Source organism: Schistocerca nitens, chromosome 6 (genome assembly GCF_023898315.1).
Source record: "Schistocerca nitens isolate TAMUIC-IGC-003100 chromosome 6, iqSchNite1.1, whole genome shotgun sequence".
NCBI lineage: Eukaryota > Metazoa > Arthropoda > Insecta > Orthoptera > Acrididae > Schistocerca > Schistocerca nitens.
The window spans coordinates 34,068,778-34,081,869 of record NC_064619.1 but is presented as its reverse complement, the minus strand read 5'-3'; the positions used below and the strand labels follow the sequence as shown (position 1 = coordinate 34,081,869).

Here is a 13,092-nt window from a genome sequence, read left to right as displayed (position 1 = left end):
CTTTGAGACGCTGCATAAGTGCCATAGCAATCGGGGTGCATCTAACACTACAATGTTAACTAGTTGTACACATACCGAAGCCTCGACAAGGAAAGGATGCCATGCAGTTGTATTATCTTAAAATGTAGCCACACAAGTGGCTGTTGATTTACAACGTAATCTTCATCCTGTGTTAATGTACACATAAAAAAAGTTTTGCATCACCCCGGTTCCCAGAACTTCTAAAGACGACGTTGACTGTGGATTGTATCACAGACACAGTCCCTTTGACTGTTCAGAGATGTCATTAACCCCACCCAAAGATGTAAACAACCGTGCCTGAGCAGCGCCTACTAGACGGATGGGTCCGACAGCCTATCAGGTCCAGTCATTCCACCAGCAAGGAGCTACATAGCTCGTGTTGTCTGTAGTTCAACCATGCCTAGACGGCCAATGCCGCAGTTCGATCGCGTCTGCGTTGTTACTTTGTGCCAGGCAGGGCACTCAGCAAGGGAAGTGTCCAGGCGTCTCGGAGAGAACCAAAGCGATGCTGTTCGGACATGGCGGAGATACAGAGAGACAGGAACTGTCGATAACATGCCTCGCTCAGGCCGCCCAAGGGCTACTGCTGCAGTGGATGACCGCTCCCTACGGATTATGGCTCGGAGGAACCCTGACAGCAACTCAACCACGTTGAATAATGAATTTCGTGCAGCTACAGGACGTCGATTACGAGTCAAACTGTGCGCAATAGGCTGCATGATGCGCAACTTCACTCCCGACGTCCATTCCGAGGTCCACCTTTGCAACCACGACACCGTGCAGCGCGGTACAGATGGGCCCAGCAATATGCCGAATGGACCGCTCAGGATTGGCATCACGTTCTCTGCACCGATGAGTATCGCATATGCCTTCAAGCAAGCAATCGTCGGAGACGTGCTTGGAGGGAACCCGTTCTGGCCGAATGCCTTAGACACGTTGTCCAGTGAGTGCAGCATGGTGGAGGTTCCCTGATGTTTTCGGGTGGCATTGCGAGGGGCCGACGTCATGGAAGGCTCCGTAACGGCTGTACAATACGTGAATGCCATCATCCGACCGATAGTGCAACCATATCGGCAGCGTATTAGCAAGCATTCGTCCTCATAGGCGACAATTCGCGCCCCCATCGTACACATATTATGAATGATTTCCTTCAGGATAACGACATCACTTGGCAAGAATAGCCAGCATGTTCTCCATACATGAAGCCTATCGAACATGCCTGGGGTGGACTGAAAATGGCTGTTGATGGACGACGTGACCCACCATCCACTCTGAGGGATCCACGCCGAATCGCCATTGAGGAGTGGGACAATCTGGACCAACAGTGCCTTGATGAACTTGTGGATAGTATGCCACGACGAATACAGGCGTGCATCAATGCAAGAGGACGTGCTACTGGGTATTAGAAGTACTGGTGCGTACAGCAACCTCTGAAGGTTTGGGTATATGGTGGTACAACATGCAATGTGTGGTTTTTATGGTCAACAGAAAGGGCGTAAATCATGTTTATGTTGATCTCTATTTCAAATTTCTGTATAGGTTGTGGAATTCTCGTAACCGAGATGGTGCAAATCTTCTTTTTGATGTGAGTATAAATAAATGAGTCATGATATAAGAAAAATTAACGAAAATCTGACTAATAAATGGCGCTGTAATAGTAATAATGTGCACACCAACAGACGCGCGGCACACGGCTGTTCCTCAGTTTGAGTCAGATACGTCCAACATGCCCGTCTCACGCTGCTGGTAAAGCTCTTTTACAAGAACGGTGACTGTGCGCGGCCGTTCAGAACTTCCGGACACAGAGCGATATAAAGCAAAGCGTTGCTACGGTGTGTGCTAGGGGTCTGGAAAAGTTATTGCAAAATTCTGAAAGACAGGTTCCTTTGAATTTCAATGTGTGCAGAGGGAAGAGATCGATTGATCCGAAGTCTGCCGAAGATGCCAGAACGTTGTCACGGTGCATAGAATCCTACGAAACATCCTGCATTGCTATACATACAAAATTACCTACGTTCAGGAGTTGCTTCATGCTGACCTGCCAGCAAGATAAACATTCGTTCTAGAATATCCTGCACGCATGGAGGAGTACAATGAATGACCATGGGATATTCTGTGGACAGGCGAATCCCATTTGTATCCCCGAGGACACGTTGCTATGCAGAATTTCAGAATAGTGGCAACGGAAAATTCACACGCACATCAACCGGTAGCACTTCATTCTGCAAAGGTGGCTGTTTGGTGCGCGGTCATGGCATCGTTTATCGTAGGGCCGTATTTTTTCTAGGAGGTAAGTCTAGCGTTTCCTGTTATCTGTTGCGTCACTGTCTTTAGACATTATATAGAAAATGTCTTGTGCCAGTCTCGCGACAGTTAGAAACCGATGTCATTTTGCTTTTTTTTTTTTTTTGTCTTTTTGGACCCAGTACAATTAAAATCCGATGTTATTTTCATTTTTTGGAGTTTTTGGCCTCAGGATGATTAAAAATCGATTTTTCCCATCCGATATCTTACTACATTGCCGTCGTGAATGGGCTTATCAAACTACCACAACTGTTGACAGTCATTCACATTGAACAATACGGACGCAGATGGTGTAATGTGCAACTCAGTCTATAGCCGTTGGATTGCGATTCATCTGTCATTTGTAGCCGTCCCCATTTACGTCAAAATGCTTACAGTGCCATCTATTGGCAATGTTCGTTAAATTTGTTTCGTTCCATGACGTTCCTCTCTGCGTCAGTATGTGCTGTTCAAATTTGAGTAGTGGTTTTCTTTCTACAGTGTTTTGGAAGTGGAATTCAATTATCGGCACCCAGTATTTACGATTTTGTAATAATTGGGTAATATTTACGACGAGGTATTATTCTGTGACGCTAGCTTAGCACCTGCTGCTTCGCACGCGTAGACTGCATGGTCTGCACTGTTTTCCTTTTTTCTTTAATAGAATTTTTACGTTGTTTACAAATTGCAACACTTCCTAAACGTTTCATGCTAGGCCATAGAAGTACAGTCTTTTCCGAATGTGCTTCTCACCAAACAACCGGGACTGGTAGCTGGTGTCCACGGTTTCTGTTTATCATGCCTTTTGGGTTCTTCTGATATTCCCACAGGAACTTTTATCCCCTGAGACATGTTTCTTTATATCTAACAGAGAAATGAAATGCCAATTTTCATAGATTTAGAATTTTTTAAATATAACGAACTATTTCTTAAAAGTTTTCATCCCCTAATTCACCCCACGTGGGATCCGAATTTTTCGAAAATAGTGGAACACGTACTTTTTTTAAAAATTTCCAACACAGAAGCCAAATACAAATTTTCATAGATTTAGCTTCGAAAATGCTTGCACGGTGAAATATTTCGGTGGAAACTTTCATCCCCATTTTTACGCCGTTAGTGGTTCAAACATGTATTTTTTTTATTTCCAACTGAGAAGCCAAATTACAATTTTAATAGATTTACCCTTAAAATGCTTCCATAATGAAATAGTTTCATGAAACATTTCATTCCCTATTTCATCCTTTTCAAGACAAATGCCAGTTTTCATAGATGTACTGTAGCTTTAGGAATTCAGTATTAATTCTTCAATAATGATTTAGTTTCAAAAACAACTCCCAGTCACCATTTCACCTCCATAGGGGTGAAGTTCCTGTATATGTTGAAACATGTCTTTCTTTATTTCTGACCAAGGAACCGAATGCCAATTTTCGTAGGTCTAGTCTCAAAACTGCCTTAATAGTATCTTCTTCAAAAACTCTTTATCCGCCCTTTCCCACCTTTTGGGATGGAATTTGAAGCCGGCCGATGTGGCTGAGCGTTTCTAGGCGCTTCAGTCTGGAACCGCACGACCGCTACGGTCGCAGGTTCGAATCCTGCCTCGGGCATGGATGTGTGTGATGTCCTTAGGTTAGTTAGGTTTATGTAGTTCTAAGTTCTAGGGGACTGATGACCTCAGATGTTAAGTCCCATAGTGCTCAGAGCCATTTGAACCATTTTTTTGAATTTCAAAAAAATCCTCCTTAAACGACGTCTGTAGTACAGTATCAACGCCCTCTGTAAATTTCAAGTTTCTGTCCATAGTGGTTTATGCTGGACATTGATGAGTCGGGACATACACTCCTGGAAATGGAAAAAAGAACACATTGACACCGGTGTGTCAGACCCACCATACTTGCTCCGGACACTGCGAGAGGGCTGTACAAGCAATGATCACACGCACGGCACAGCGGACACACCAGGAACCGCGGTGTTGGCCGTCGAATGGCGCTAGCTGCGCAGCATTTGTGCACCGCCGCCGTCAGTGTCAGCCAGTTTGCCGTGGCATACGGAGCTCCATCGCAGTCTTTAACACTGGTAGCATGCCGCGACAGCGTGGACGTGAACAGTATGTGCAGTTGACGGACTTTGAGCGAGGCCGTATAGTGGGCATGCGGGAGGCCGGGTGGACGTACCGCCGAATTGCTCAACACGTGGGGCCTGAGGTCTCCACAGTACATCGATGTTGTCGCCAGTGGTCGGCGGAAGGTGCACGTGCCCGTCGACCTGGCACCGGACCGCAGCGACGCACGGATGCACGCCAAGACCGTAGGATCCTACGCAGTGCCGTAGGGGATCGCACCGCCACTTCCCAGCAAATTAGGGACACTGTTGCTCCTGGGGTATCGGCGAGGACCATTCGCAACCGTCTCCATGAAGCTGGGCTACGGTCCTGCACACCGTTAGGCCGTCTTCCGCTCACGCCCCAACATCGTGCAGCCCGCCTCCAGTGGTGTCGCGACAGGCGTGAATGGAGGGACGAATGGAGACGTGTCGTCTTCAGCGATGAGAGTCGCTTCTGCCTTGGTGCCAATGATGGTCGTATGCGTGTTTGGCGCCGTGCAGGTGAGCGCCACAATCAGGACTGCATACGACCGAGGCACACAGGGCCAACACCCGGCATCATGGTGTGGGGAGCGATCTCCTACACTGGCCGTACACCACTGGTGATCGTCGAGGGGACACTGAATAGTGCACGGTACATCCAAACCGTCATCGAACCCATCGTTCTACCATTCCTAGACCGGCAAGGGAACTTGCTGTTCCAACAGGACAATGCACGTCCGCATGTATCCCGTGCCACCCAACGTGCTCTAGAAGGTGTAAGTCAACTACCCTGGCCAGCAAGATCTCCGGATCTGTCCCCCATTGAGCATGTTTGGGACTGGATGAAGCGTCGTCTCACGCGGTCTGCACGTCCAGCACGAACGCTGGTCCAACTGAGGCGCCAGGTGGAAATGGCATGGCAAGCCATTCCACAGGACTACATCCAGCATCTCTACGATCGTCTCCATGGGAGAATAGCAGCCTGCATTGCTGCGAAAGGTGGATATACACTGTACTAGTGCCGACATTGAGCATGCACTGTTGCCTGTGTCTACGTGCCTGTGGTTCTGTCAGTGTGATCATGTGATGTATCTGACCCCAGGAATGTGTCAATAAAGTTTCCCCTTCCTGGGACAATGAATTCACGGTGTTCTTATTTCAATTTCCAGGAGTGTATATGAGTAGACTACTAGACGTATGGTACCGCGCCTCCCATATGCGAGGGGCAACCTCTCGATGATGGCAGGTTTCGCAAATAGGAAGTTTGCTGCTACTGCTGCGCTGAACTGCCAGGCGATTAGATGGGAAAGTGAACAACTTCTATCCACAAAACACTCCGCTACATTACCAGTTCACCTCGAGTTACCCCCCCCCTGTGAGCTCTTCCTCCAATGGCCTCGTGGATAGAAACGTGTATATGCAGTCTGTACTGGAATGTTCAACCCCCAATGAAACTGTCACCTGGATGCTGCTGGATAGTTCTACTTACGCGAGGAACGCAGGGCAGCCGACCTGATCCTTCGGGCGTGCATGGCGTATTTCCAGCACGAGCAGCACAGGAGTACCAACATGATGCCCAGGAATGACATGGCCATGCTGGCCCACGCCCTGAAACACACAGACACCTGTCACAGTCACCGGGCAAGGATTTTGCAGACCGCTATCAAGTTCAGTTAGTAATCTGGCGTCGGTGCGTGTGAAACTCGTACGTTAAGCCAGACCTGCAAGGGAAAATTAATACCGGTTTAAGACGTGTATATTTCTATTGTCTATTGCCAAATCACAATTTATGAAAGATGTTTACATTTTATTAATAGGATAAAGTAGGAATAATATTAATATTTGTCATGTTGCAAATAATTGTGGTAGCAGGGAATGTCTGCACCAAAGTATTGTTGACAAGAGAGACCGCAAATCGATATAATTTTAAAAAGCGCGGGAGAGACCGCGTATGGACACATTTTAAGAAAAGAGCGGGAAATGCCGCGCATTGATACATTTTGTAATGGTAGCAGGCATTGTCTGCACCAGAAAGCGTTGTTGGCAGGAGGGACCGCACTTTAGCGTTCGTATGAGTCAGTAGTAAGCGAGAAATGAAGCGAGTCGGTAGCAGGTCTGAAGCGAGAGTTTGAGAGGAGCGGTGTGCCAGCCAGCCACTAGCTATGATTTACAAGAGATTATAAACGGATGTACAGAGACATCAGCTAACTATTATCATAAGAGGAACTAATATTATTGAATTAATTTTTTGAGAAACTCAAGACTACTGAAGGTATGTTTGCGCATTGCTAGTTGTAAGATTATTGTAGAAAGTAAGTCCCATTTGAACGTTTGTAAAATCATTTCATTCAGAATATAATTAGCTTTTGCCAGCAATATTGCATTTCTAATTATAATCCATCCCAAAAGCCATCAACGTAAAACTTTGCAAAATATTATTGTTGTCAAGAAAAAGTTCAACTATGAATTACGTAACTTCAGTCAAATTAATTAAAGAATAACGTGAGATTTGCTATTAAAGAATAACGTCAGCTTTAGTAATAAATACAGCCACTTATTATGACAGCCCACCAGCAGTTAATAGAGTATAGTAAACCAGAGTAAGTATATTCATGTCGCAGTTCGATGTAGCAGTCAGATGGCGATCCAGTAACAGTAAAAAAGGTAAGGAACAGTTTTGGGTTATTGCAGGTAACGACTGAGGGCCACGGCGGCGACACATTCTATGTTTCGTCGAAATAATCAGAAAATCACTTTTAATAAGAAACAATTAAATTTCTATGCGAAGATTGAGAAAGAGAATAAATTTCAAAGGGAAGATTTCGTTTCTTATTATTATGCAAGAGATAGAAATCCTAAGGAAAGGTTTCATACTTTACTGTAAAAGGGAAGGTTATCATTAACAAAAGAGATATAGAGGAGACGGGAAGGTTTCACAGGTAGTTTAGCACCCTTACCGACTTCTTCGAAATAATGAAGTAATGTTCGAAATATTATGGATCTTCCATGTCTATACACCCAGGACGTGAAAGGTATCCCACCCTAAAATAACATAGTGAGTTTTCAGCACTAAACAGCCGAGCTCGCAATTATGAAACAATAATTTGAAATGAATTATGCAAAAGAGTATATAGCAAGGCCCTACATCACAGCACTTTGCTGTATCAACCTAACTTAATTTGCTTTATGAAATAAGGACCATAATGTTTTTACGTTTATTTATGAAAGATCTGAAATAGCTACTAATATGAAATAATCGCTAATGAACTGCGGAATACATATATTATTCACATAGAAACAGGTTTGCCAATTTATACAAGAATACTTGAGACCTGTGTATATGTCTTTCGTTTTCCGAATATTTCTGCAACTTCAGCTCTCTATTGATTGTTTTAATGCAGACAAACACTGAGTGTGGCGAGAAATAACATTGATTTCTGAGTGAAGCTTAACGGGAGACTTGGTATATGTGTGAGTTAAAATTAATATTGATGTAGGAGGTAATATATTTTACTACTTTTATTGCTGAACTGTTTTATTAAAGATTCAGTTTACCACGTTCCGTTAGTTAAGGAACACGCACTTTTGACCATATAATGTCTGAATTCACAGTTGTATCCCTGTACTTCCCAAACAAGTAAATAATAGGACCATTGGATCGTGAACCTAACAGTTCGGAACTAAGGAACAAGCTTCCGTTTTACAGCCGAAACGAGATGACAATGCATATAAGTAACATATATTTATTAAAATCGTTTGCATGACAATCAACACAACGTTAATGAAAATGTCTGAATAAATTAAAGGACTTGTTTCAAGCAATTCAAAAGAATGTGCATCTACAGCCCAAAATGGTAGTTCTACGACTTCACATAGAAGATAGGTTAAGGAAAGGTAAACATGAGTTTATAATATTTGCAGACTTAGAGAGGTCTTTCGACAATGTTCACTGGCATACTCTCTTTCAAATTCTAAAAGGGGTGAAAGGCTATTCCAAATTTGTACAGGAGCCAGATGACGGTTATAAGAGTAGGGGAGCATGGAAAGGAAGCTGTGGTTAAGAAGGGAGTGAGACAGGGCTGTAGCCTATCCCCGATGTGATTTAATCTGCATATTGAGCAAGCAGTAAAGGAAACAAAAGAAAAAATTGGAGTAGGAATTAAAGGACAGGAGAATAAATGAAAAATTCGAGGTTTGCCAATGAAAATAATGTAATTGTGTCAGAGACAGCAAAGTACTTGGAGGATCAGTTGAAAGGAGCTTACAATATCTTGAAAGAAGGATATAATGTGAACGTCAACAAAAGCAAAACGAGGATAATTGAATGTTGTCGAATTAAATCAGGTGATGCTGAAGAAACTAGATTAGGGAATAAGACACTTAAAGAAGTAGGTGAGTTTTCCTATTTGGGCAGCAAAATAACTGATGACGGTCGAAGTAGAGAGGATATAACATGTAGATTGGCAACGGCAAGAAAAGCGTTTCTGAAGAACAGAAGTTCTAAGTTCTAGGGGAGTGATGACCTCAGCTGTTAAGTCGCATAGTGCTCAGAGCCATTTTGATTTTTTGCTTACATAAACACAAAATTATACGACCCATATATTGGCGTATCACGGTATATCAATGTTGAACTACAACCGACATTGAGTGTATCACTTACTCTGTTTCTCTTGGAAGAAGCAGGACTGTAACTTGGCATCTGAAGTTTGTTGTAGCTTCGAAAGTACTTTCCCTTCAGTATTTGTTAGTCACTTATAGTCTCTTTCAGTAACTTTAGTTGTGCGGCATAGAGTGAACATATGTGTGGCGTTTGACAAATTGGGGAGATGTGTGTCAGATGTTAAAGCCTTATGATCAGGCGAATGACACTTACTTCCAGTATATAAGTAAACACGAGATTTAAAAAAAAAATGGTTCAAATGGCTCTGAGCACTATGGGACTCAACATCTGTGGTCATAAGTCCCCTAGAACTTAGAACTACTTAAACCTAACGACATCACACACATCCATGCCCGAGGCAGGATTCGAACCTGCGACCGTAGCGGTCACGCGGTTCCAGACTGAAGCGCCTTTAACCGCACGGCCACACCGGCCGGTAAACACGAGATTCACTGCCAGCCAATGACGGAATGTTTAATGTTTTTATTTAGCTCGAGTAACAGAACGTCTCCGGTCCCGGGTTCGATCCCCGCCACTGCCTAAATTTTGATAAATAATCAGCATTGGCGGCCGAAGACTTCCGGCATAAGAAGTCAGCCTCATTCTGCCAACGGCCTTGTCCAAGAGGGCGGAGGAGCGGATAGAGGTTCAGGGCACTCTCTTGTCCTAGGGGTGGGAAATTGCCCCTAAAGGCGGAAGAATCAGCAATGATCAACGACATGAGGATGCAGAAGGCAATGGAAACCACTGCATTAAAGACACGTAACGTGTATCCACAGGACATGTGGCCTGTAATTGAAGTAAGTGTCATGATGATCTCTCCATTGGCAAAAGATTCCGGAATAGTCCCCCATTCGGATCTCCGGGAGGGGACTGCCAAGGGGGAGGTTACCATGAGAAAAATATTGAATAATCAACGAAAGGATAACGTTCTACGAGTCGGGGCGTGGAATGTCAGAAGCTTGACCGTGGTAGGGAAACTAGAAAATCTGAAAAGGGAAATGCAAAGGCTCAATCTAGATATAGTAGGGGTCAGTGAAGTGAAGTGGAAGGAAGACAAGGATTTCTGGTCAGATGAGTATCGGGTAATATCAACAGCAGCAGAAAATGGTATAACAGGTGTGGGATTCGTTATGAATAGGAAGGTAGGGCAGAGGGTGTGTTACTGTGAACAGTTCAGTGACCGGGTTGTTCTAATCAGAATCGACAGCAGACCAACACCGACAACGATAGTTCAGGTATACATGCCGACGTCGCAAGCTGAAGATGAACAGATAGAGAAAGTGTATGAGGATATTGAAAGGGTAATGCAGTATGTGAAGGGGGACGAAAATCTAATAGTCATGGGCGACTGGAATGCAGTTGTAGGGGAAGGAGTAGAAGAAAAGGTTACAGGAGAATATGGGCTTGGGACAAGGAATGAAAGAGGAGAAAGACTAATTGAGTTCTGTAACAAGTTTCGGCTAGTAATAGCGAATACCCTGTTCAAGAATCACAAGAGGAGGAGGTATACTTGGAAAAGGCCGGGAGATACGGGAAGATTTCAATTAGATTACATCATGGTCAGACAGAGATTCAGAAATCAGATACTGGATTGTAAGGCGTACCCAGGAGCAGATATAGACTCAGATCACAATATAGTAGTGATGAAGAGTAGGCTGAAGATCAAGACATTAGTCAGGAAGAATCAATACGCAAAGAAGTGGGATACGGAAGTACTAAGGAATGACGAGATACGTTTGAAGTTCTCTAACGCTATAGATACAGCAATAAGGAATAGCGCAGTAGGCAGTACAGTTGAAGAGGAATGGACATCTCTAAAAAGGACCATCACAGAAGTTGGGAAGGAAAACATAGGTACAAAGAAGGTAGCTGCGAAGAAATCATGGGTAACAGAAGAAATACTTCAGTTGATTGATGAAAGGAGGAAGTACAAACATGTTCCGGGAAAATCAGGAATACAGAAATACAAGTCGCTGAGGAATGAAATAAATAGGAAGTGCAGGGAAGCTAAGACGAAATGGTTGCAGGAAAAATGTGAAGACATCGAAAAAGATATGATTGTCGGAAGGACAGACTCAGCATACAGGAAAGTCAAAACAACATTTGGTGACATTAAAAGGAACGGTGGTAACATTAAGAGTGCAACGGGAATTCCACTGCTAAATGCAGAGGAGAGAGCAGATAGGTGGAAAGAATACATTGAAAGCCTCTATGAGGGTGAAGAGTTGTCTGATGTGATAGAAGAAGAAACAGGAGTCGATTTAGAAGAGATAGGGGATCCAGTATTAGAATCGGAATTTAAAAGAGCTTTGGAGGACTTACGGTCAAATAAGGCAGAAGGGATAGATAAGATTCCATCAGAATTTCTAAAATCATTGCGGGAAGTGGCAACAAAACGACTATTCACGTTGGTGTGTAGAATATATGAGTCTGGCGATATACCATCTGACTTTCGGAAAAGCATCATCCACACAATTCCGAAGACGGCAAGAGCTGACAAGTGCGAGAATTATCGCACAATCAGCTTAACAGCTCATGCATCGAAGCTGCTTACAAGAATAATATACAGAAGAATGGAAAAGAAAATTGAGAATGCGCTAAGTGACGATCAGTTTGGCTTTAGGAAAAGTAAAGGGACGAGAGAGGCCATTCTGACGTTACGGCTAATAATGGAAGCAAGGCTAAAGAAAAATCAAGACACTTTCATAGGATTTGTCGACCTGGAAAAAGCGTTCGACAATATAAAATGGTGTAAGCTGTTCGAGATTATGAAAAAAGTAGGGGTAAGCTATAGGGAGAGACGGGTCATATACAATATGTACAACAACCAAGAGGGAATAATAAGAGTGGACGATCAAGAACGAAGTGCTCGTATTAAGAAGGGTGTAAGACAAGGCTGTAGCCTTTCGCCCCTACTCTTCAATCTGTACATCGAGGAAGCAATGATGGAAATAAAAGAAAGGTTCAGGAGTGGAATTAAAATACAAGGTGAAAGGATATCAATGATACGATTCGCTGATGACATTGCTATCCTGAGTGAAAGTGAAGAAGAATTAAATGATCTGCTGAACGGAATGAACAGTCTAATGAGTACACAGTATGGTTTGAGAGTAAATCGGAGAAAGACGAAGGTAATGAGAAGTAGTAGAAATGAGAACAGCGAGAAACTTAACATCAGGATTGATGGTCACGAAGTCAATGAAGTTAAGGAATTCTGCTACCTAGGCAGTAAAATAACTAATGACGGACGGAGCAAGGAGGACATCAAAAGCAGACTCGCTATGGCAAAAAAGGCATTTCTGGCCAAGAGAAGTCTACTAATATCAAATACCGGCCTTAATTTGAGGAAGAAATTTCTGAGGATGTACGTCTGGAGTACAGCATTGTATGGTAGTGAAACATGGACTGTGGGAAAACCGGAACAGAAGAGAATCGAAGCATTTGAGATGTGGTGCTATAGACGAATGTTGAAAATTAGGTGGACTGATAAAGTAAGGAATGAGGAGGTTCTACGCAGAATCGGAGAAGAAAGGAATATGTGGAAAACACTGATAAGGAGAAGGGACAGGATGATAGGACATCTGCTACGACATGAGGGAATGACTTCCATGGTACTAGAGGGAGCTGTACAGGGCAAAAACTGTAGAGGAAGACAGAGATTGGAATACGTCAAGCAAATAATTGAGGACTTAGGTTGCAAGTGCTACTCTGAGATGAAGAGATTAGCACAGGAAAGGAATTTGTGGCGGGCTGCATCAAACCAGTCAGTAGACTGATGACCAAAAAAAAAAAAAAAAAAAAAAAACCAGAACTTACATATTACAGCCATTCGTATCAATCACATTTTCCATCATAAACAACTGTATTGTATCTATGAAAGGGTTACTAAGGTCCTGTTGCCACGACCGACTCATTTGTTAAAGAGCCACATGAATAAATATGCCATAAGCCAGCCCTCATTTTTCCACTGACTGGGATACTTCGATAGTATAGTTATTATTTTCATCGTTAATTTGCAGATTCTACATACGCATAGCGTTTCA

At 43.4% G+C, this 13,092-nt stretch overlaps 1 protein-coding gene across 1 annotated transcript in view; it reads right to left on the bottom strand.

Annotated features, from left to right (window-relative positions):
- The window catches only part of LOC126262748 (uncharacterized), a 280,472-nt gene that overhangs the window by 34,473 nt on the left and 232,907 nt on the right, over positions 1-13,092 (bottom strand). Inside the window, exon 3 of the mRNA XM_049959559.1 lies at positions 5,876-5,994. Within this exon, the coding sequence (XP_049815516.1) occupies positions 5,876-5,994 (119 nt within the window). The remainder of the gene's footprint in view (positions 1-5,875; positions 5,995-13,092) is intronic.